Below are 24,513 nucleotides of genomic sequence, written 5' to 3'. Positions count from 1 at the left end.
TCTTTATCTTCGTTTGATATTAATTACTTTGCAATTCGAATTATGACCGTGGAAGTTGATTACAAATCTCGAAAAGTTCCTGATACTCTACCAAATGATTCATACACTGTCTTAATTGACGATACAGAAGACATCTATGCGTATGTTCATCACTTTACTCTATCGGATGTATTTGCTCGTGGTTCAGTTCGGCCTCTAGCTTTAAGTTACTGCTCAACATCCAAACAGAAAATTCTTTCGTTATATGACGAAATTAGAGAAGAATTTCATAAAATTGTGAGACATCTCCAGACGCAAAATTGGAGATTGTTTAGACACGATCTTTTAACGAGAATTCGAAATATTAGATTCACTCATAATTATCTCTCTAGGCGCATTTCACAAAAATTTACTGAGGCTTATCTCAAAAAATGGAATGCACAAGAAATAAATAATCGGAGATACAGGCTTGCAAGAGTGAAGAGCGTCATGTCGATTGATGAACTTTTTGAAGAAGACGATGAACTAAGCTCCAGTGATGGTTTTTCCAGAAAGGAGAGCGAAGATTTAAGTCAAAGAGAAAGAGTGTCCACACAAGATGATGTAGCGCCAAAGTTTAGGGATGACTCGATATCGTCTTTTGATTGTCGTAGACACTCTAGCTCGCTGTCGCCTTCGCCTATCAGTAACAATTTGTCGGGTTCTGTGAATCCACCTTGCTTCGCATCCAATGCATCGACTGTGCCAAAGCATGCCCTCCTTTCGTACTTTCAGTACAAGCGATGGGTGGGGACAGCAGATCTGGAAGGTGCAGGCATTTGGGATGTGCTCAACGAGCTGAGTGATTTTGACATGAAGCTGAGGGGGCTGTACAGGCGAAGGCGCAAAGAACTGATGGAGAGAGGAATCTTAACAGAGGAAGTGAGTTTGATGAAGTGTGCAAGAAATGAAGAGTTTGAAGTAGTGAAAAGCACACGAGCAAAAGGAAGCATTGATGACAAAACAAGGCTGCCGCAGGTATCATTGGAAGATGCTATTAAGAGATGCTATGAGAAGTTGCTCAGACAGCAAAAGTTGATTGAGAAAGAAAAAGCGACAAAGAACGAGTTGGATGCTCCGAAAGAGAAAAGGAAAGATTTCAAAAGAAAAGAAAGAAGAGGGAAAAAGGAGAAGAAAAGTGCAACTGGGCAAAATAGCACAGAGAGCCAGGAAGAAGGCGATGCTATGAAGAGTCCGTATTTCCCTTTTAGCCTTGTTCCATCTGGAATGTGGAAAAGTCCAGCGCTGGGAAACAACAAAAGACATGTTGTATGTTAATTGATGTTTAAAAATTGATTGTTTTTCCCCCACATTTGTTAGATATATTGATGGGGTTATTGTTTTTGTTTATTTCTCTCTTTATTTTTCCTTTTTTTTTATTAACAACATAACTTTTATTTATTCTTATTCTTTTTTCTTCATCTTTCATCTTTCATTTCGCATTCTTCTTTCTTTCTTTCTTTCTTTTTTTCAAGGACGATATTGATGTCCTCTTCTTCCTCTATGCTGACTCTGTCATCAACCCAATTGAGCCTTCAACATCCTCAAAAGACACATCACATTCCAACCACATTTCATCTTCTTCTTCAGACACAGCCTCAAATCACACAACAATCCCATCTTCTGCCATCTCCCCCGAGATGCTCAACGTCCTCCTTCTTCCTCTCTCTTACCCACCAACCATTCTTCTCCCGCCTTCCACATACAAAAACGTGCAGCTCGACAAGCGGAGGCGGAACATCGATGAAATGTGCACTTTTCCCCCAATTGAGTCGGTCACTTCTGCACAGCCCAGCAAAGCGAAGGAGAAGAGAGGCAGGCAGAACCAGATATCTTACATGTCCCGCCCGTTCGTCATTTCATCGGCTGCTGAGGAATCGCTGCTGGCAAACACAGAACTGAGTGAGCAGGTTTCGTCGGGTTTGTATTCTTCTTCTTCTTCTTCCTCTTCCTCTTCCTCTTCTTCCACTTCATCATCATCAACACTTTCTTCTTCTTCCTCTTCCTCTTCCTCTTCTTCTTCTCTATTTGACATCCGACTCCAACCATCTTCTCTTCTTCTATCTTTCTCTCGTCTCCGCACCATCCACTCGCATTTCTCGCGCCCGCTGTTTGTTCACAAGCTCATTCGTGCTCAGCAGCTGGAGCTTGGTGGAGGAGGAGGGAATGGAGCAGATGATAATGAAATGAGAACGAAGATTGCAAAGTTCAAAAGGATTCGAAAGGGTTGGAAGGATTATGGCGATTGTGGTGATTGCAGACAAGAGAAGAATGAGAAGGAAGAAATGAAGAAGGAATTGGTTTATCAACAACAGAAGATACAGAAGCAAAATTCTCTTGTTTCCTCAAAGCAATCATTGAACCTTTCATCCCTTTTGAGATCTAGCTGCTTATCTCGTTCATTCGCAAGGCTCCGATCGAATGGAGATGGGCTGTTGGCAATGGGGAATTTGCTATTGACTTCGTTTTTATACCCCACAACATTCACAACAGAGTCGTTTGCAGCGGTGTGGAGAACAATACAAGCAATGAAGGATGTTGCGAGAATGAAGGAGAGGAGGAGGAAGGAGAGGAAAGAAAGGAAAGAGAAGGAAGAAGAAGAAGAAGAAGACGCGAAAAAGAAGGAAGTTTGTGGAAGACCAACTTCGGATACTGAAGCACCGCCAACAATTCTGAAAAATTGCCATCAGAAAGAACAAAACAATAAAAAGAAGTTGTCAACATTGCAATCTTCGTCATCATCTTCTTTTTCGTTTTCATCATTATCAACATTATCTTCTTCTTCTTCTTCTTCTTCTTCTTCCACTTCAATTCAAACATTTCATTCTGCTGCAACCATCCGCCCTTCAAAAAGCAGAAACAGCAATCAAAATCACAATCATCATCATTATCGCTTCTCTCTTTCCCTTTCTTATCTTCTCTCTCTTCCAGAAGTGCTCCAGCCATTTCTAATCTCTCATTATGAGTCGCTTTGCTCGCTTTCGAGTGAATATCGCCCTTTTGATAGAGAATTGTATGCTTCATTGACTGGATTGGGAAAAGATGAGAGGAAAAATGAGTTAAATGTGATGGAAAGAAGAGGAAGTTATGAAGAAAGAGCAGAAGAAAAAGAAGAGAAGAAGAATAAAGAAAGAAAAGATATATCAAAGAAATCAAATAAACAGAATAAAATTTCTGTCACTGCAAAAGAAAGTGAAAATGATAAAGAAGAAAACCAAATGATTTCTAACAATGTTTCTTCTTCACAAACAAAGCAAACAGAGAACAAAACAAGAATAACCGAAGAGGCAAAAATAGCAGATGAACAACAAAGTAATAATGATTCAACATCTTCTTCTGAAGAAGCCGATGTTATTCAACCAGAAGTTTATGTTCCTGAAGAGAAGAAAAAGGCTGATGAAGATGAAAATACTGTTAATAACAAGGAAAACGAAGGAAAATGTGAAATCAATGAAATTTCGCAAACTATTTCTGATTCGAATTATGAAGAGGTGAATAAACATTTGCAAACCAATTTAACGTCTTCTTCTTCCTCTGCTTCCTTTCCTTCAACGTTGTCATCATCTTCTTCCTCTTCCTCTTCCTCTTCCTCTTCCTCATTGTCTGATTCAAACATCTCGCTCTATCCCTTCCAGCCTCTTCAATCTTCTCCTCTTCTCTCTTTCAATGGCCATCAAATGCCTATAAACATACAAAACACCTCAGTCACGTCAAATCATTCTTCTATTGCTTCTTCTAATTCTTCATCCAAAAGAGTAAAAGAAAAAGAAAAAGTGAATAAGAACGAAAAGAAGAAAACAGAAAAAAAGAGAAGCAAAAAAGATGTTTGCTTATCAAAATATCAGAATTCTAAGCAAGCAAATGTCAAAAACAAGACCACTAAAAATGATTCACTTCAAAAAGTTTCTTCTTCTTCCACTTCATTACATTCATCATCTTCTTCCTCCTCCTCCTCTTCTTCTTCTTCTTCCTCCTCTTCCTCCTCTTCTCTTTCTCTCTCTCTCTCATCTCCTCACTACCACTACAGCTCCTTCCATCCTGTTTCTGTTCCTTCTTCCCCGTCTTTCTCTTCTGCCTCTCTTTTTGCCTCTTATTTGAGTCTTTTTCCTTTCTTCCCAACAGGCCATTCATCTTCCATTTCACTTTCTTCTTCTTCTTCTTCTCCAAATTTGCTTGGATTAATACCAAATCCTGCTTCGTTATCTTCTTCTTCTTCTTCTTCTTCTTCAACTGTTCTCAATCCTAATACTGATACTTCTTCTTCTTCTTCTTCTTCAGATCAAACATTATCAACATCATCTTCCTCTTCTTCTTCTTCTTCCACTTTCACTTCATCATCATCATCCTCCTCCTCCTCCTCTTCTTCTTCTTCTTCTCCCAATCTTCTCCAAAGAAACGCAGAAATGCCTCTATTTTATCGTTCTTCCTCACTCCACCCTGCCTTCGACCTTCAACAATCTTCTGTTTGCTTCCATCTTCCTATTTCTGCTTCAACTTCTGTTTCTTCTTCTTCACTTTCTTCTTCTTTTTCTTCCTCATCATCTTCTTCTTCTTCTTCTTCAAATAACATTAACAGTCCAAACAACATAAACAATGAAAACATTTCATCTTCTTCAAATCTGAATGATTCAAATTCTCTTTCCAATAGCAATTCAACAGCACCTTCACCTTCTTCCTCTTCTTCCTCTTCTTCCTCATTTTCTGTTCCTTCTTCGTTTTCTTCCAATCCATCTTCTCTTTCATCATCATCATCTTCTTCTTCTTCTTCTTCTTCTGAATGTACTCAACCCCCTGTATTAACCACTGCTCCTACTTTATCAATACCTTATCCCTCTTCTTCCTCTTCTTCCTCTTCTTCCTCTTCTTCTTCTCTTCTTCTCCTTCCTTCTTCCTCATCTACTTCACATTCATCTTATCCTCTTTCTCGCCCTCTCCCACCACCTCCTTCTTCTTCTTCAAGTTTTTCTCATTCTCTTCCTTCTTCTTTGTCTTCTTCTTTGCCTCCTCCTCTTCCTCTTCCTTCTTCTTTTCCTTCTTCTCTTTCAACTTCTTTTCCTTCTTCTCTTCCTCTTCCTCTTCCTCTTCCTCTCACAAATGCTGTTCCTATTCCTCCTCCGCCTTCTGCTGGTGACAGTTCATATGCAACTGTCCATTCTTCTGACTCTTCTGCTTCTTCGTCGGGTGAAGTAATAGAAGAAGAAGAGGAAGAGGAAGAGGAGGGTGAAGAAGAAGAAGAGGAAGAAGAAGAAGAAGGAGAAGGAGAAATAAAAGGAGAAGAAGAAAAAGATGTTGATAATAAAGCAATGGAGAAGAAGAAATCAAAAACGAAAGAAAAGACAAAGAACAAGACCAAAAAGAAGGAAAAGGAGAAAGAGAAAGAGAAGGAAGAGAAGAAGAAAGAGAAGAAAAAGAAAAAATCAACCAAAAAGAAAAAACCCTCTTCTTATGAAGACGATGCTGTGCTCACACACGTATTTTTGCCTCTCCCTCCACTCACTCTCAATCTTTCTATGCCATTCACTTCATTTCCTGTTCCCCAAAGTGTTTCTCTTCGTCTTCTCTTTCTTTCGTCTGATTTGCCTGTCTCTCCAGCTTTCTATGCCTCGCTGAATCCTCTTCTGATCCCTTCCTCTTTGTTTGATAGGATGGTTGCAACAAATGTGTCGTTGAAGAAAGAGAGGGAGAAAGAAAGAGAGAGAGAAAGGGAGAAGGAAAAAGAAAAAAAGAAAGAGAAATTGAAAGAGAAGAAGAAGAGCGAAGAGGGAAAACAGGAAAAGGAAGAGAAGAATGAACTAGTTAATGATGACACATATAAGAGTATTATTACAACTTCGTTATCGTCAGAATTTGAGCCAAGCAAACAATCACAGATTGAAAAGCAATTAAACATTGAAGAATCCACAGAAAACGATAAACCCAAAGAAACGTCAATTTCCACAGAAAAGGGGAGAAAAAGCGAAAGTGAGCAAACTTCCAGGTTGTATTCCCGGTCGAGCAGCGGAGGAGGAGAAGGGGGAGGAGGAGAAAAACAACAACTGCTTTCGGGTTTGCCTGCTGATTACATTTCAGTCAGAGCCTGCATATTCCACCCGCCCAATCAAATAGATTCTCCTTCTGCAGAGCTGCCTCAAGATCACATTTCTGACTCTTCTTCAATGTTTTTTTCTTCAACTCTTTTGCCTTCTTCTTCAGATTCTTCAGATTCTTCCCCTTTCACCTCCTCTTCCTCTCTCTTTCTCAACAAGTCGTCATACTCACTTTCAGACCCACTCACAGCCACACACACAAGAGAGCCTTCCACCTCCTCTGATTCCTACTCCTCTTTCTCTTCCCGCTCTTCTTCGCAGGCGGAAACGATGTCATTTGCCTCTGTTTCAGACACCATCGCCTCGCTCGAACGAGAAAACGAAGTCAAACCGTCGATTTCTGAGTCAGTTGCAGTGGGTGTGAGGAATGCGCTGATGAGTGTGATGGAGAATCCGAGGAGATACTGCGGAGGCGGGTATAATCCTTATTCTTCTTCTTCTTCCTCCTCCTCCTCCTCCTCCTCTTCTTCTTCTTCTTCTTCTTCTTCTTCTTCTGCAGTAAGTTCTCAATCTTATTCATTGACACGCATCATGGAGACGTTGGATGCGCCGTTGAGTGTGGCAATCCCAAAGAACTTGCTTCGTTTGGTGGAGGCTGTTGGGATGGAAAGCGAAAGAGGAAGAATTGCTGGAGGAGGAGGAAGCAGAGGAGTTGGTTCAAAAACTCGAAGTGCTTCTTTCTCTGCTGTTTCTGCTTCTGGTTCTGCTATTTCTTCTTCTTCTTTGAATGTATCGAATAACACGTCTTTGGTTTCTTCTTCCTCTTCTACTTCCCCATACTCCCTCGATCTGCTCACCCAGACACAAACACACCGTCTGCCTTGTTATTCACACTTTATGGCGAAGATATTGGCCTTCTCTGCCATCAGCTCTGTTGCAAATGACAGCTCTTTCTCTTCTCCTTCATCGCTTTCTCACTCTCTCCATTTGGCCAGGCATTCACTACAGGGTTTGACAAGAGCGTCTTCATTGATGCAGAATTCATCATCTTCGTATGATCCTTCCTTTGGATTTGCATCAGATGAAATGGAAAGTTACTCTTCTTCTTCTTCTTCTTCTTCTTGTGAAATGGCCAAAAATCAAAAAGATTGCATTGTCCCTCAGACTTATTCAGCTGTTCAGTACAACAAAATGAAGCAGTCAGCAGTCAATCGATCGATGTGCGAGCTGTTTGGTTTGATGCCTCCTTCCACACAAAATGGCAAGCAATTGTCAACTTCATCGCATTTTCTGTCAAGTAATTCATTTGAAGCTTCAATCCCGTCTTTTCTCCCGTTCGTTTCTGACTATCTGATCGGCTCTTCCATCACGTTCTTCAACCGCTCTGTGCATCCCTTTGCTTCTCTCCTCACAAACAATTCTTTTTCTCCTTCTCTCTTTCTTTTCCTCTTCATCAAGCACCCAATTATGAAGGAAGCAGCACTTGCTCTGTTGTGCGGTGTGCCTGTGGTTGTGTGTGCGGCTGAAGAGAACAGAGACGAGGTGATTTGCATTGTTGGATGTTTGTCTTTGTTTGTGGTTGGCTCAACGTCTGTAGATCCAGCGAGGTTTGAAGGAATGGAAAGGGGGAAAAGAATAAAGAAGGAAAAAATGAAAAATAAAGATAAAGCGAGAGGGAAAGAGAAAGAGAAAGAGAAAGTCCAAACGAAATATGATCATTCAGAATCAAAAAGCACTCACAATAGTCACAGTGAATCAAGCAGCTTTCCTTCGACAACTGCATCTCCTCATGTCGAAGCCTGGCGCACAACACCTTTGACCGCTCGCTCACTTGCTGGCATTGAACTCTGTGGCTTGTCAAAGGGATATTTGAAGGAATCAGACTCACCGAGAGAAAAAGAAGAGCAGAGAAAAAAAATGCAGAAGATGCTTCCAGAGAACGCAGCAGAGCTGGTGTTTGTATGGGACTTTGAGCGGGACATCGGAAGAGACTCGGCAGTTTGGCGGATTCCGCCTGGGCAGATCACGCAGCTGATGTTTGAGATGCACCGAGCACGATGGATGTGCGTGGAGGAGATGGAAGGCGGGACAAATGACGAAGAGGAGGAGGAAGACGAGGATGATGACGAGTCTGATGATTACGATGATGATAATAATCATAGATTCGGAAGCAGTGGCAAGGTGTTGAGACCGGAAGAAAGAGATGCGATGAGGAGAAGGAGGGAGCATATTCGAATGGAGGAAAGATGGAAAGAAGCATGGGAGCTGTTCAGAAATGTCTCATTTTCTTCATTCATCACATCGCAAACAGGAAACAGCCTCTTCTCCTCAAACCTCCTCACTCTTTCGTTCAGCATATCTGGCTCGCTTTTCCTGCATCGTGTGCTTAGTGCCATCCGCACGCTGGCATCGCATGCATTTATCTTCTTTTTGGGGCAGCATATTTTCTCCCCAGCTTCTCAGAAGATTCACATGCCATTGGAAGCACGTGACTTGCCTTTGCCTTCTATTTCGCAGAGGATGTTTGTGTCTGGTGGGAAAAAGGGGGTTGGCAGCTGTTCGAATGAAGGAATACATTCACATGCGAAGATGATCAAGAGAAAGCAGATGGCTGAGAGAGACAACCCTTCTCCTCTTTCTGTTTCTTCATCAACGTCTTTGACTGCACTGTCTGTTTCAAATGTGCAAAGTGAAGAATGCACATCGTTTGGGGTGACTAATAAAACAATTCCATCTCAGTCTTGCAATTCACCTCGTCTTCCACCACTTCCTCCTCCTCCTTCTCCCACCATCACCCTCTCAAATACTGCTGATTATCTGCCAAGCAGAAGGGTATCTGGAAATCGGATGTATTCATCTTCGGCTGAGGCTCAAGGGCAGATGAATGCAAAGATGGCGAATGAAAGAAGAACAACTGCTGCTTCAAGGAAGCTGTCGAAGGCGCTTGCTTCGAGTGGGCTGGTTGGATGCGGACAAGGAGATTACAAGGTATTTTTGGCTTTGAACGAGGGGAAAGAGTGTAAATATTTATATATTTTCTTTCTTTCTTTCTTTCTTCTTTATTTTTTTTTGAAGGAAAGAAAAACCTTTTTTTTTCAAAAATTTTTTTGTTATTTTGTTTGAATGTGTTAATTATCTTAACTAATCTTTCTTTTCTTTTCTTTTCAATTGATGCTATTTGTAATTCTAAATTTGAACAGAGAAACGTGGCAGAGCAAGTGCTAGAGTTATACAGGGGAGTGTATGAGCAGAAGCAAAAAATGGTTAGCAATTCGATCGAAGATACATCATCTTCTTCTTCCTCTTCCTCTTCCTCTTCCTCTTCCTCTTCTTCTCTTTCTTCTCCCTCTTCTTCTCGTTCCAAAATGAAAGAAACTGTAAATCAATCTGTGAATACAAAAACTGATGAACATTCGACAAAGGATGAGGCGTCGCTTGTGAATGAGCTGTGGGAGGAGATGCAGATGATGCCAACTCATTCGTCGAAGATGCTGTTTGTAGAGCAACACCAGCTGCACATGAGGAGAATGGCAGAGTTGGGCGTTAGCGGGGCTGATGAGCTGATTGTGAAGGTGTGAATGAATGGTTCTCTAAAAATATATTTTAAAATTAATATGTCTTCTGGTTCTTTCTCTTGTTCTTTCCTTCTTTCCTTCTTTTTCCATTTTTCTCTTTCTCTTTCTCTTTTTCATGTGCTTTACATATTTTCATTTTTTTTATAATTATTATTTATCTCATCATCATATTTTTTTTTCTCCTCTTCCTCCTTTCATATCCAATTTCAGCATATGGCCAATGTAGTTGCAAGAGAGCTGCCTCTGATGGCTGCTGCTCCTTCTCGAAATGACTTGTCAATTTTGAAAAAGGATCTCACAAGTTTACGTTTGCTGCTGAGCACACGATGGGAATAAGATTATGTGAATGGGAAAAAAAAATATAACCTTTTTCATCTTTGTTTTATTAATATTATTATTATTTTATTATTTTCTATTAAAAGAAAAAATAATATGTGATTTTTTTTTTTAATCTGTAATGTTTTGTCTATTTTGCGGAGAAAAAAATAATTTTTTTTTTTTAATCCACCTGATTATTTATTGTTGTTATATTGCTGAGTTCATTATGTAGATGAGATATATTCTCATTCTCTTTATGTTACGATTGAAGTTTAAAAGGCTGGCAATCCTTGAACTTTAATTTTTATATCTTGACTTTTTGGATCATTTCTTTTCAGAATTGTTTTGTCAATTTTATTCTGTTGCCTTGCATTGAGCATGCTTTGAAGTTTGAAAATGCAATTTGGAAATCTTTGAATATATCTTTTTTTAGAATTGAAGGAATGAAAATTATTAAAGAATTTTTCATTCAGAAGTGTTGCAGAATACACAACAAAGCACTTTTGAATCAAAATATGCAGAATATGAGTGCGAGATTTTTTTTATTCCACTCATTTTCTGTATGTTCCATTCTTTTTTTGATTGAAAACGAATATTTTATTATGGATTGCATGCCCCATTAGTCATTGGATTTGTGAAGTTGGGGTATTAGATCATGTCCCTCGAGAGTTTAAAGCAGATAATTGCCCTTGCAAGAAGTCAAACTTCCAAGCAATTGTATTTTGAGGCACTTAAATTGTACGATTCTGCATTGGATGAGATTAACAGGTTTGCATATTTTTCGGTTAATTTTGAATTTCTTTCTTCTTAAACAATCGTTTTAGGTTCATGTCAATACCAGATTTACCCCATGATACTAGCCGTTACCTTCTTGAAATGAAAGAAGGAATAACTGCAGAAAGAGAAGCAACACAAAAGACTGTTATGTCTACCCTCATTTTTCAAGCAAACATTAAACAGAGTAACCCAGTATCACAACATTTCTCGAGCGCTGCAGGTCCATCGAGCCATGGACCCATTCACTCAGTCCATTCATTTGCTCCTTTAATTTCATCTCATACACCTCAATCTTCCTCAAATTCAGGCTCTCATTCTGCTCAGTGGAATCCAAGTCTTCTTGGTGCTTTAAACATGAGCCGCACTGTTGGTGACACTCCAACTCGAACCTTGTTTGTTCGTAATGTTAGCAGGAGTGCAGACCCAGAGGCACTTCGACAACTGTTTGCTCGCCAAGGAGAAATCCGTTCATTTTATGCAGAAGATTTGAAAAAAGGATATGTAATGATTACATACTATGATCTTAGGCATGCCGAAAAGGCATGCTCAAGGCTTCAAGGTTATATGGTCAATGGCAAGCAATTGGCAATTCATTATTCAATTTCAAGGGTTTGCAAAATTTAGTTACAAAAGCGAAAATTGATTTGTTTCTTTGTTTTATGTTATAATAATCTGAAAATTAAACCAATTTATTCTTCCAATTATTTCAATCCCATTTCATTATAAACTTATTTTTTCTTCTTTTTTTCTTTCTTTTTTATTTTAATTTTTTTTATTTCCATAGACCCCTCTAGATGACAACGCCACGCAAGGCACGATAGTCATCTTCAACCTCGACCCGTCGATGACGCACGACGAGATCCGGCAGATGTTCCAGCCGTTTGGGGAGATTCGAGAAATTCGGGAGACGCCCAGGGCACGCCGGCACAAGTTTATAGAGTATTTTGACTTGAGAGGGGCAGAAAGGGCGGTGGCAGAGATGAACAAGAAGGAAGTGAGCAAAGGGAGGAAGATAAAAGTGGAGCTGTCACGGCCAGGGGGTGCGAGGAAGAACTACCTGGAGAACCCGTTGATTGGGTGGGAGAAGGAGAAGGAGAAGGAGAGGGAGGAGGAAGAGAAGGAAAAGGAAGGAGGTGGAATGAGAAATAAACAGAAGGATGATGAAGAAATTAGCAGAGGAGCCAAAAAGGGAAATGCAAAAGGAGCTAAAAATGGATTTGAGAAAGATGCAAAAGAAGCGAAAAAAGAAGGAAAACGATTGAGTGAAGTTGAAAAAAGTAGAGAAAGCTCCAAAAGTGATCAAAATGAGGAAGAAAGAGAAAAGGACTTAGAAAAAGATAGCGAAAAAGAGAAAGATGGAGAGAAAGAGAAAGAGAAAGACAAAGATAAAGAGCGAGGAGTGAGGGAGAAAGAGTTTAAGACTCATCTGTTTGCCTCAGAAAAGCAGAAAGTCTTGTTTCTGTCGCCTCATCTGCTCGGCATCAGCAGAAACGAGAGAAACGACCAACTTCATGTGAATGCGGGTCCTTTGTTTGCTTCGCCTTCTCCTGCACCTTCTTCTTCTTCTTCTGCTTCTGCTTCTGCTTCTGCTTCTGCTCCTTCTCTTCATCTTCCCCTTCCCCTTCCTCTTCCTCTTCCTCATTCGGGTGTGAACTCGTCTTTTTCTTCTTCTCCCTCATCATCATCATCATCATCATCATCATCATCTTCTTCTTCTTCTTCTTCTTCTTCTTCTTCAATCGATATGAAAGACACATCATCTGAACATGAGCCTTCTCCTCCTCTTCTGCACCCACGCCCAAGCCATCGCAAGACATTCGATTCAAATTCTTCTGTTTCATCATCATCTTCTTCATCTTCTTCATCTTCTTCATCTTATTCTTCTGCCAATAATAATAATAATAATAACGAACAAACTTCCTCAATCACATCAAGCATTTCATCGTCATCTTCTTCTTCTTCTTCTTCCATTTCATCATTATCATTATCTTCTTCTTCTTCCTCCTCTCCTTCTTCCTCCTCCTCTTCCTCTTCCTCTCACAAGTCTTCATCCAAAAAACTCCAGTTGTATGAGCCAATGATGGCAGAAACAGCTCCTCTTCTTTCTCCTCCGCCCACCACAATCGTCCCCCTCCCTCCTTCTCACACACAACCCATCATTCTTCCTGCTTCTGCATTTGCTTTGCCTTCATTGAATGTGCTGTCATCATCATCTTCTTCTTCTACTACTACTTCTTCTTTAAATTCTTCTTCTTCTTCTGTTCCAGCTGAATTTTCGGCTTATTCTATTCCTTTTATTCCCAAACAACATCGTGTTCATAATACTTCTTCTTCCTCTTCCCCCTCCTCTTCTTCTTCATCTTCCTCTTCATCTTCTTCTTCTTCAACTCCTTCAAATTCTTCTTCAACACCTTCTCTTTCTTCAAATTCTTCTTCTTCTTCTATTTCTTCTTCTTCTCTTCATACCACCCCACAATTTTCAGATCCTTCTGAAATTTTGAATCTTCCTGTAAATGTTCCTATTTCTCCTCCTCCTCCTCCTCCTTCTTCTTCTTCTTCTTCTTCTTCTTCTTCTTCTTCTTCTTCTTCTTCTCATCCTGCTCTTCTTTCGCCTTATGCTGCCCCTTTCACACCAAACAGAAGAAGAATTTCTGGTTTGCCTTCTTCTTCTTCTTCTTCTTCTTCTTCTTCAATTTCTACTTCAAATAAAAATTCTTCATCATCATCATCTTCTTCTCCTTCTTCCTCCTCTTCTTCTTCTTCCTCCTCCTCATCTCCTTCATCTTCACCCACCAATCATTCAGAAGAAACCTCTTCCAATCATTCTTCTTCTCATTCTGCTTCAAAAGCTCCCTTGTTGTTTTCTCCTTTCTCTCTTTCTGATTCACAAATGACTGACTCTGCTGTTTCTTCATTCGCTCAGCTACAAAGTCAATCTTCTATAACATCTTCTTCTTCTTCTTCTTCCACATCATCATCATCATCATCATCATCATCATCATCTTCTTCTTCTTCTTCTTCTTCTTCTTCTTCTTCTTCTTCTTCTTCTTCTTCTCATTCCCCTCCCTCCTCTTCTGATTTCTCTTCTTATTTTCATTCTCCTTCTACCATTCAAAGCCAGCCTCAATCTTCTCACTATCACAAACAGCTCACTTTGTACAATGCTGACTTAAATGCAATGAATGATATGTATGTATCTTCTATTTCTTCTTCTTCTTCTTCCTCTTCCTCCTCTTCCTCTTCTTCTTCTTCTTCTTCTTCTCAACCTCCTCTTATTACAAATGCTTCGCTTTATTCTTCTTCCTCCTCGTCTTCTTCTTCTCATGTCACTTCTCCTTCTTCATCTTCAATTTCTTCACCATCATCATCGGCATCATATTCTTCTTCTCCTTCTTCTCCTTCTGTTTCTGCTTCAAACTCTCCACCTCTTCCTTCTTCTTCCTCTTCTTGTTCTGTTTTGAAATCAGATTCGCCCCCTCCAACACTTCACAATGGAGGCTTGGCATCAAACTATGCTTCTTCTGTTCGTCCATCATCATCTTCTTCCTCTTCCTCTTCCTCTTCCTCTTCCATTCCATCTTCTTCTTCTTCTTCTAATCAATCAATCTATCAAAATATTCACTCACATTCTCATTCTCGGTCACATTCACGTTCACATTCTCATTCTCATTCTCAGCTTCCACAACAGCCATCTGCTCATCTGTCTCCTTCTTCCTCTTCTTTTTCCTCTTCTTCTTCTTCTTCTTCTTCCACCCCAGTTTCAACCGCTCCTTTGCTTTCTGCTTTATCTCCTCCTTCATCGACATCTTCTTCCTCTTCCTTTTCTTCTTCCTCCTCTTCTTCATCTTCTTCCACTTCACTTCCTCCTTCCTCCTCCTCTTCTCATCTGATGTCCCCTATCAATCTCATATTCTCGCCAGCTGCTTATCAATACGAAGGCTTCCAACCTCTTTCGCCTCAGCAGATTTTTCCTTATCAGCAATCTTTGTCTCTTCAGAACATTCATCGTCCTTCTGACATTCATGCAATTAATTCTCCAACTTCTCCTTCATCTGCTGCTTCTTTTGCATCTTTTGCAACTCCATCATCATCATTATCATCTTCTTCTTCTTCTTATCCAATGTCTCAGCCATGTTCTCCCTCTTCTTCTCCTTCATCCTCCTCCTCCTCCTCCTCCTCCTCCTCTTCTTCTTCTTCTTCAAATTCGTTTTCTCTTCGCTCTTCGCAACAGAGCCATCAACAGCATCAGATGCAAATACAACTTCAGCCTCAGGCCTCATTCCACTCTAATCACAGGCCTCAATCAATATCTCCTTCATCTTCCACAACTGCAATAGCAAATATCTCTCTTCTTTCACCTTCTTCTTCTTCTTCTTCTTCCTCCTCCTCCTCTTTTTCCTCATCCACGTCATCCACCCCTTCCTCTCCCTCTTCCTCTGTCTCTTCTGCTTTGTCCTCCCCTTCGCAAACCACCCCGTCCATCAGAGATTCCGGCAGGCGCTCTTTTCCCTTTGACCCAAACTCTCCTTCCACATCTGCGCCGTATAAGAAAACTGCCCCTCTCCTTTCCACCCTCCCACCGCCAATGCAGCCGTCAATCAAATCGCCTGCTGTTGTGCGTGTTGCTTCAGCTGCTTCTGCTTCTGTGCCAGGAGGAGCTGCTCATACGAATGTGAATGCTTCTTCTGCTTCTACTGCTTCACTAAACTCTGCAGTAGGCTCTGTGCATCAATCACCCATCTTTTCATCTCCCACCCAACAGCAGCAACAGCAACAACAACAACAATATCCCTCTCGTTCTTCTCCTTCTTCTGCTTTCAACTCTGCAATCACTCCAACTTTCTCTCCACAGACGCCGCCGTTCAACAAAAGCCGCTTTTTGTACCACAGCGCCACATCCACGCCACAACAGGGCAATGCTCTGTCTCCCGATGTGCCTGTGTTCAACTTCAATGCTCTGCATGGGATTGGGAGAGAAGGGAAGAGAGGAGGTGGTGGTGGAAGTGGAAATGGAAGTGGAAGTGGAGAAGGAGGAGGTAGTAGTGGTAGTGGTGGTGGTGATGGTGGAAGGGGAAGGGGAAGAGGAAGAGAAGGAGAATGGAGAAGTGGAAGTGGAGAAGGGAATGGGAGGGTGTTGGGGCAGACGCAGGTGATTGGAGGAATGGCAATGGATCCGCAGACTCCGATGGCAATTTGGGGAGGGACATTTGTTACGAAGCAGGAAGGAGGAGAAAGAAAAAGAGGAAGAGAAAGAGGAGAGAGAGAAGAAAAGAGAAAGAAGAGTGAAGGAAGACAGGATGCGATGCAAAAGGGAGGAAAAGAGGCGAATGCGTTTGAGTTGGCAGATAATCAGCAGATGCAAAGTGGAAAGAAAGAAGAGAATGGAACATTGACAAATGATATCAAAGATGAAACACAAAGTTCTCAGCATTTGCAGAATCGTATGGAAAGTGCAATGCAACCAACACTGAAGTATAGCCAACAGATGAACATTGGCCAAAAAGAGAAAAATGCCCTTGCCAATGATAGAATAGGAGAAGATGCAAGTGAGAAAGAGAGAACCATGTCTGTGAATGGGATGATGAGACACATAAATTATGATCAGTTGATACAAGCATCTTCAATGCAGAGCATTTTGGATGAAGCAAGTCAAAGTGATGCTTCTGTGGACAAAAGAATGAGTTGTGAAAATTTCTCCTTTGTGAAACAACCAGAAACAAAGAATGGCTTTCTTAAGACTGTTCAATCTGGTCAGGTCGAACAGTTTGATAACCCGCAAATATCACAACTGACACTCAACTATCAGAACAGCAGACGCATGCAGCAGCAACAGCAGATGCAGCAGCAACAACAACAACAGATGCAAATGCGAATGCAACAGTTCCAACAGCAGAAGCAGAAACCAGAACAAACGCAAACGCAAACGCAAACACAAATGCAGGCACAAAGTCAAAATCAAATGCAAATGCAAATGCCAATGCAAATCGAAACGCGAAAGAGTCAACAGATTCCGCAGCAGCAATACGAACAACCAATGAACCAATCACAGCAGCAATATCCCATCCCCTTCACATCCTTTGCGACTTCTTCCATCCAAAGGAAAAACGGTGCTTTGCGTGCTTCTTCAGACAGTTTGTTCAACATCCAGCACTTTGGTGGAGTTGGACAGCAATATGAGCCATTAATTTCTTCCTCTTCCTCCTCCTCTTCTTCTTCTGTTGATTCACAGCTGCAATCTCTATCATCTAGCCAGCCACAAATACATCTCGAACATGCTTCCCAGCCCATTCTAAGCAATTATGAAGACTCATCTCAGATCAATGGCATTACTCAAGCGAATCAAGGAACTTTTCAGTCATCTGCACCACAGCTGGGTGGATTTCCTGCTTCGTATGCGCTTTCAGGCATTCTGAATAGGAAAGAAGGGTTTTCTGCCGAAGAGATGGAGAAAGACAAACAGCGCATTGAGCAGAAGCAGCTGATTCAGCAAGAAATAGCGAAACTGCTTCGCAAAGTTGACGGCAGCTCAAATAACTCAAATTCGTGTTTGTCTTCTTCGCCTCGCGGTGTGGCAGAAGATGGCTTTGGTGGAAGTTCTTTGGCTGCTTTATCGTCGTCTTCTTTGTTGAGTGGAAGTGGAAGTGGTTTGCTGGCAGATTCATCTCCGCCATTTCCTTCTGTGAATATTCAAGAAAGTGATCTTTCTTTTGGAGCTTCGGATTCTTCTACTTATAAGAATGCTGCAACAAAGGAAAATTCATCATCATCATCATCTTCTTCTTCTGCTTCTTCTTCTTCTTCTTCCTCCTCCTCCTCCTCCTCAATGCAATCACCAATTTTAGCAACCGATTTATCCAAACTTCCTTCTTTATCATTTCCTTATTCTTCCTCTTTTCGTTTGTCTTCTTCACCTTTCTCTGTTTATTCTCCTGAGGTTTATCCAATCACATCGTCTCCCTCAACCCTCCTTGGCGATTTGTCGCTGTCTGCTTTCTCCTCAAATGTCAATGACTCCTCTTTGCCCCCCTCTGCACTGTCTCCTCTTCCAGTCTTTCCTTCTCTCGATTCGCCTTTCTCTCTCTCGCTCGGCCTCGCGTCGTCGCAGTCTCCGTCCTCCACACCTTCTCTCTTCCTGCACACGCAGAACGGGCTTGCCCCGCATTCAATGGGAACGCTATCGCAAATGACTGGGTTAGGATCAGGTGATATTCGTCTGTTTTCTCCGCTGCAGGATCTGTGTGTGAATGTGGATAACTCTCCACCTTCTTCGTCTGCGGGGACTTCATCTGATTCTTCTGCTTCTTCAAATTCTTCTTCCTCTTCAGAATCTTCCTCTTCGTCATCATCAGATCAAACCTTACCAACTTTGTCTTCATCATCTTCTGCTTTGCATTCGTCAAACTCGTCTTCAACTTCGTTATTTTCACCAACTTCTTCATTTATGCTTGCATCACCTTCGATCAACTCAGCATCTTTGTTTAATTCTTCACCAATTGCATCTTCTTCTACATCTGCCTCTTCATATTTAGTGCAATCTCCTTCTCTTCTCTCGCAAAGCATTGCAAGTCTTTCGCAGCCATTTTCTGGTGATCGGCCCTTCCAACGTGCCGATTTGCCTTCTTTGGCAGAGGATGAAATATCTTCTTCTCCTTCTTCTTCTCTTCCTTCTTCGCTTCCTTCTTCGACTCCCTTGAATTCTAGTTCTTTTACAGTATCTTCTTCACAAAATTCTTTTGGCTTCCAATCCAAATAGATGCAATTAATTAGCAAAAAAAGTTTCTTCAAAGATTTCATTATTTATCATTTTGTTTCATATCATTACATCATTTGTCTTATTTTTTGTTGTTTTATGATGAAATTGACTGTTAATGTCGGGTTATAATTTTTTCATTGGCTTGAATTTTATATGGATTCTGTTTTTTTGAGACTTCCAATGTATTTTTTAAGAGGTCCACAAAGATTTATTACAAAAAACAAATTAACAGACTTATTTATTATGATTATTTGCAGAATTGCTATTAAATTTTTATTGAAAAAAAAAGTGTAAATTTTTCTTTTAGAAAAAGCATAGAGATGTGTTTTTTATTTAAAACGATTCAGTAATTCGTCATGATCTAATTAGATCATTTCAGCTATGAATTATATTTGTTATATTCTTTTTAAAATAACTCTTTTTTGATGTGAAAAAAGAAAACTTGGACTTGTTAACCATTTATAAGGAACCTCAAATTCTCCTGTCCGAATCCCTTCTGGATACTTAGGGTCTTCTGTATCATCAGAAACATTCGGTTTTGAAGCAAAGATTTCTGGATTGATTGGAAACAATCCTGTAATGCTGAAAGCATTTTCCTTGTTCAGTTATGATGCTGCAGTTTTTTCCATATCAATTGCACACTCAAATCTAATTTTTCTTCTGTCAGTGGTTTTAATTTTTTTGCCCTCATTGAACTCCTCCACCCACTTTGTTTTCATTCTCTTCATCAGCTTTCTGAATGCGTTTCAAAGAGGACAAGCTATTCCAACATCAAAAAGATGTATTATTTGAGTCATATTTTTTTGGCAGAATGAATTCGAAAATAATATATTGTACAAATAAAAACAACGCTGAAGATCAAAGAAGAAAAGGGTGATCATCAAGAATTAAAAAAACAAAAGAATTGTGTGGAATAACTCCAAGCGACCAAAAAATTGTTATCCATGAGCAGAAATGAACAGAATAGCGGTAGAAAGCATTTCTGTCCATCCATCCTGATGCATTGACGTGGATTTCACATGAGCCTGCTTTTTTGGACTCCAAAAGTTCAGGAGAAACCGTTTTCAAGGTTGAAATGATGATAAATTATGGAGGCGCTATGCAAGATGGTCCAATGGTAGTCATTATTAATATATGATTATTTTAGTAATCTTCTGTGGAAGCAGGTGCTCGTTTTGCTTCGGTTGGCAAATTTTATTTTTGAGCAGAACAAAAATCAATGTTCCATTCGTCTGTGTTGATTATTTTTAGTTTGTTGACTGATGGTTTGATATCTATGTTGAACATAAAATTGAACCAGACTCTGATGTTCAGTGTGAATGTTGAGTTCAATTCGACTGGGGTGATACAAAAAAGAGAGAGCACTTTCAGCTTGTGCTTTGAAATGAATCCAGACACATTTTCTGGAAAATGTGGATCAAGAAGGTATTCAAATGTTTGATAACTGAACTGAATCCAAAATGAAGAGCCATCCTTTATAATTTCAGATTTTGCATTTGCATTTCCGAATAAATGATTTCACTTAACTCTTGTGTTGTTATTCCATCATGTTGTTGATATTTTTTCATGAACAATATTCAGCACCTTTTCTTTTCCCTTTCAATTCAGCAAAAAATGTCTTTGGAGAGTGCCCTTTACGTTCCAAGTTTGTCAGGAGCAATAACATATGTAAGAGCTACAAATTTTTTGGGTCGTAATGTTTAACGCTTCTGATATCAAACAAACCTTCTGTGGATAAGCATCAAGAGCAGCAATAATTTTTTCCAATAATGAATTGGCGTTTTTCGCTTCAAACGTAAGTTTTCGTCGCGAAGTTTTTGTTCTCGTGATGTTTTTGAAATCATTGTATTTCTTGAACATTAAAATTATGAACGGTCAGAAGCGGATATCAAATCAAAGAAGATCATAATAAATTAATAAATTGTTTTTGGAAAAAAAACCCACTCTGTGACAAAAATTGTGAATTTTTGAATTTTTGAAAAAATCAATAATTTCTTCCAAACTTTTTTCTTTAATCAAATCCTTTCAATCCTGACAATCTCTCTCAATATTTTAATTAAAATATGAAAAGGATGAGATACATCTTTGTTGGCATTGTGCGCAACAAAATTTATAAAGCAAAACATTTTAATATGAATTTTTATTCTTGTCTTTTTTTTTTTTTTTTTTTTTTTTTTTTTTTTTTTATTAATGGAAATCTTAAAAAAGTTATATACACAAATGAATTATTTCTCTTCAATTGTTCATTCAAAAGCAAATTATTCTTCATTTTCCCATTGAGGAAAAAAATTTGATCAAAACTCGAACAAAAGTAAGATTTCAAAAAGGATCATCCATATATAATTTTTAATGGCAAAAGAAATAACAATGAAAAAATCTTTAAAAAAAACTTCAAATAACTTCAAACAACTAATTGTTTCTCAATTTTTGAAAGAAAATGGTATTTAGATTTTGATGCTAAGAATAGAACAAAAAATGCAATTTTTTTAAAAAAGATTAAAAAAATATTAATTGATTTTTAATAAATCAACGACAAAAAATGATTCCATAAATATTTAACTGGTTTGCTCTTTTAACATTTATTCCTATTACTTTTTATTTGTTGCAGCTAAATATTCCACTGCCCATCGATCAGTTGCATTTCTAAATGATCTTGACTTATCCTTAAGTTGAGTCATCTTTTTCCGCATTTTTGTTTTTGAATCCACAACCAGGGTCCAAATGTCTGTATAAAGTCTCTTTGCTTCAACAACTGAAAGCGGTCGAGAGGATAAAAACGAAGATGGCTCGGAATGAATTGCATTGACTGAAGAAGTCTGCTTGGATGAAGGCGAAGGCGTTGACGAAGACGAAGCCTCTTCTCTGATTGGGACATATACAAGGTCGGCTGCAAGATCAGAGGATGAAACTGTTGTTCTGTCGACAAACGGAAGCATTGCCTTTTCAATGAACACAGCTTCTGGAATCTCCACCAAGTCTTTTCCCGACTGGGAAGCTTCAGGGATGATGTTCATTGGATCACATCTTCCTTTCGTCTTTTTAAAGATGTACTCAAAGCATTTTGACCTCGACCAGTTCACAGGATTGTTTGTGTCTTCGCCTACAACAATTGACGGAGGAGCAGCCATCAGCCCTTGTCCATATCGCAATGTATCAATTGAATGCGAAGCATCTGTGGCAAGTGGCGAAACACACACCACCAGTGATAGCTTGTGAGGTCGCGTTGTGGCCAGCTCAAAGTTTCCGCGAAGAGATAAAGTTAATTTCGAGTTACGATAAGGAATATGAAGATGATGTCCTGATTTGGTCATTCCACTGGAGGAGCGTGCTCGAATGCAATCTTTCAAAGTCATTAATGACTGATTAATAAGCTTCGATTCCTCCAGTCGAGCTCGATCGTGCTTCTCTCGATCAGCTTGCCTTTCAGAGCCAGCCAAATCAACAAGAAACAATCGCCCTTCTTTTATGCCAAGCGCTTTCTTCTCAACAGAGTTTTCGCGAACTGTAAGACGAACAATTGCATGAGATCGAGAAGAAGTCGCATTTCGCAGTGTTCCTGCTGTACGACGATGCAAAAATGCAACTTGGATAGCATTTAGCAGATCCTCAAATTCCCTGTGTTCTTGTTCTTCTGCACCTTGATAGACAATTTCACCAAATCGATCTTCTCGAATTTCAACTTTATTTCCTGGATGAAGCAAATCTTCAACATCATCTCCTAAAATCTCAATAACAGTGAGAAGAATAGATTGCGTATCACTTAATTTGCTGATCAAATCATTTACTAAATCATTTAGCAATCCTGTTATTGTATAAGTCTTTCCAGAGCCAGTCTGAAAATGTTAAAAATTTCAATTGTTTGAAAAAAATAATAAACACTGCACAATAAACCTGCCCACTTGCGATAAGTGATCCTACACCACCACCAACTGCTAACGTTACTAAAGGAGCAGCTAAATAACTGTAAAGATCATGATTTGTAACTGATTCTCCAAATGTGTAATCAAGTTTAAATGAGGAGGGCTTCACTTTTGGCTTCACCTACAAATAAAATAAAATTCAAAAAAATGAATAAAATTGCTCATCATGAATTTTTAAGACTTTTTGCAAACAGTCAAAGAAAATCCAGGCTCGAATACAACAATTTTCTGTTCTTGGTTCCTGATGACTGTATAATTTCCTGCTCCTGCTTCTGTTGGTAGCATTGGACGAACCCTTGCATAGATGTGAACATCTTGCGTGAACTTCAATGAAGATTCATCAATTTTGCTTTCAGATGACGAATGAAAGAACTTTGTTGTCTGCTCTTCTATTTGCTTCTTAAATTCATCCTTAAAATCTAGAACATTCTGCGAAGTTAATCTTGACATTCTTTGAATTTTTCAACCGAAAAATCGAATTGAAAATTCAAGAAGTAACCATAACTTTGATTTTTTAAACATCATTCCATTACAAGTTTTCACTTTGGTATTTTTAATCTTTAATAAAACGAAAAAGAAAAAGAAAAAGAAAAAAAGCGATAAATAAATTACATTAAAATCATGAATAATTATTATCTGACGAACAACCAGAAAGAAGAACTTGTTCAGATACTTGCAAAACACCGATTAGAGCTCTTTGCCTGTTTCGCTCTTATCTTTTTTCGGACTGAACTCTTTTAAATTTTTCTTTTCAAATTTCACTTCCCCACGAACGAGCCTATCCAGAAATGATCCAAAATCTTTCCAATTTGATTTTTCAGATCTTTTTTCAGTCTTTTCATTTTCATCCAATGAAGAATTCCAAAATGCCATTTTCTCTTCCAAAAAATTGATTGCAACAGCAGTAGGTGAATTGAAATTATCAGATGAAGAGTTTTGAGAAGAAGAAGAAGGCTCCAAAATCGCATCATGGAATTGAGGAAAAGATGACAGTGAAGATGATGAAATGTAAAAATAGTTGAATTCTATTCGAAATTGTTGATAAATATTTCATGCAAAACAATAACATAAAAAATTAATGATTTTACGATGAAATAGCAATGAACCTTCAAAAAAACAAATTCAAACCTTGATATGAATTATTTTCTTTTATAAGTTCCTTTATTTTTAGAATTTGCTGTTCAATTGGCTCATCCTGATGATTCGGTAGAATCATAACAATATTTGTGCCTTTTGCGTTAAGCAGCGCTTTTTGATTTTCTTCTCGTGACAAATCAGCAAATGCAAGATTCATATTTTTATCGTGAAGTGCATCTGAAGTGTCCTTTGATGAGTTCAAAGAAGAGAGCCAGCTGTCAAGTGATTCAAATGTAAAACTTGACGAAATTTTTGATAGAACAGGAGAGGAAGATCTATTAACTAAATACATGAATGGAAAGTTGAGAGTACTATCATCAAAATCACTGATCTTTTTCATCCTTTCTTCAACTTTTTTGAATGCACTATGTGCATGACTTGCCATTCCACAACGAACATTCTTTCGATATTTGTAGCAAATCTGCTTAAAAAGCGGAGGAATTACAGACTTTTTTGAAAAAAGCACGATTCGAGGAAGGATAGCACTTTCGTTGAAAAAATTATCAAATTTCTCAATTTTGTTGAGAACTGTGACCTGGGCTCCTCCAAGTTGATGCTGAATAATGAACAATCCCATTGCTTTTGCTGAACGTTCTCCATCATATGCAATAGGAGCTTTTCCAGGGACAAATAATAGCATCCTTGGGACACCATTAATGTTATAAATTCTTTTTAATTGCGGTGATTGATCAAGATTCACTTTTCCAACAAAAATACCAATAGATTTCATAGCCGTTGCTAATTTTTCGAACTCGGGCATCATTTGTACACAGTAATAACAATTAGTTGTATGAAACACTTTTTTTGAAAAAATTTAACAAGACAACAATTTTAAACAAATTTGTTCTCAAACTTACAAAGAAGATGTTGTCTGCCATTAAAACTTCGTTCTTAAAATTGTTTGTATCTAATTCAACGGCATCTCCGCAAAAATAATTCTCTATCAAAAAGCATAAACACAAAATCAGTTTCATTTGATTTTTTATCCG

The 24,513-nt window shown here is 39.1% G+C and overlaps 4 protein-coding genes across 4 annotated transcripts; 2 read left to right on the top strand and 2 right to left on the bottom strand.

Annotated features, from left to right (window-relative positions):
* Positions 1-42: 42 nt before the first annotated feature.
* On the top strand, positions 43-10,355 carry MONOS_10100 (uncharacterized protein; the record flags this gene model as incomplete). The annotated part of the gene is made up of 5 exons (XM_067862514.1): positions 43-140; positions 372-1,287; positions 1,494-9,032; positions 9,245-9,616; positions 9,830-10,355. 5 exons carry the CDS (start codon positions 43-45, stop codon positions 9,953-9,955), a joined length of 9,051 nt encoding a protein of 3,016 aa, XP_067734352.1. The 3' UTR covers positions 9,956-10,355.
* A 237-nt stretch (positions 10,356-10,592) lies between these two features.
* MONOS_10101 (uncharacterized protein) lies at positions 10,593-18,701 on the top strand (the record flags this gene model as incomplete). The annotated part of the gene is made up of 3 exons (XM_067862515.1): positions 10,593-10,705; positions 10,762-11,323; positions 11,499-18,701. 3 exons carry the CDS (start codon positions 10,593-10,595, stop codon positions 18,465-18,467), a joined length of 7,644 nt encoding a protein of 2,547 aa, XP_067734351.1. The 3' UTR covers positions 18,468-18,701.
* A 2,005-nt stretch (positions 18,702-20,706) lies between these two features.
* On the bottom strand, positions 20,707-22,837 carry MONOS_10102 (kinesin 13C; the record flags this gene model as incomplete). Its single annotated transcript, XM_067862516.1, has 3 exons — positions 20,707-22,300; positions 22,359-22,508; positions 22,580-22,837. The coding sequence occupies 3 exons, from the start codon at positions 22,835-22,837 to the stop codon at positions 21,056-21,058; spliced, it is 1,653 nt and encodes a 550-aa protein (XP_067734350.1). The 3' UTR covers positions 20,707-21,055.
* Positions 22,838-23,074: 237 nt separating this feature from the next.
* Positions 23,075-24,507, bottom strand: MONOS_10103 (Protein disulfide-isomerase; the record flags this gene model as incomplete). The annotated part of the gene is made up of 3 exons (XM_067862517.1): positions 24,378-24,507; positions 23,516-24,322; positions 23,075-23,412 (listed from the first exon to the last, which is right to left on the bottom strand). The coding sequence occupies exons 1-3, from the start codon at positions 24,496-24,498 to the stop codon at positions 23,075-23,077; spliced, it is 1,266 nt and encodes a 421-aa protein (XP_067734349.1). The 5' UTR covers positions 24,499-24,507.
* Between the last annotated feature and the right edge of the window lie 6 nt (positions 24,508-24,513).

The sequence above is a fragment of the Monocercomonoides exilis genome (assembly GCF_001643675.1).
Source record: "Monocercomonoides exilis strain PA203 chromosome Unknown scaffold5-2102611, whole genome shotgun sequence".
Taxonomy (NCBI): domain Eukaryota; phylum Preaxostyla; order Oxymonadida; family Polymastigidae; genus Monocercomonoides; species Monocercomonoides exilis.
Note: the sequence above shows the minus strand (reverse complement) of the source record. Positions and strands in the feature narration are given on the sequence as shown.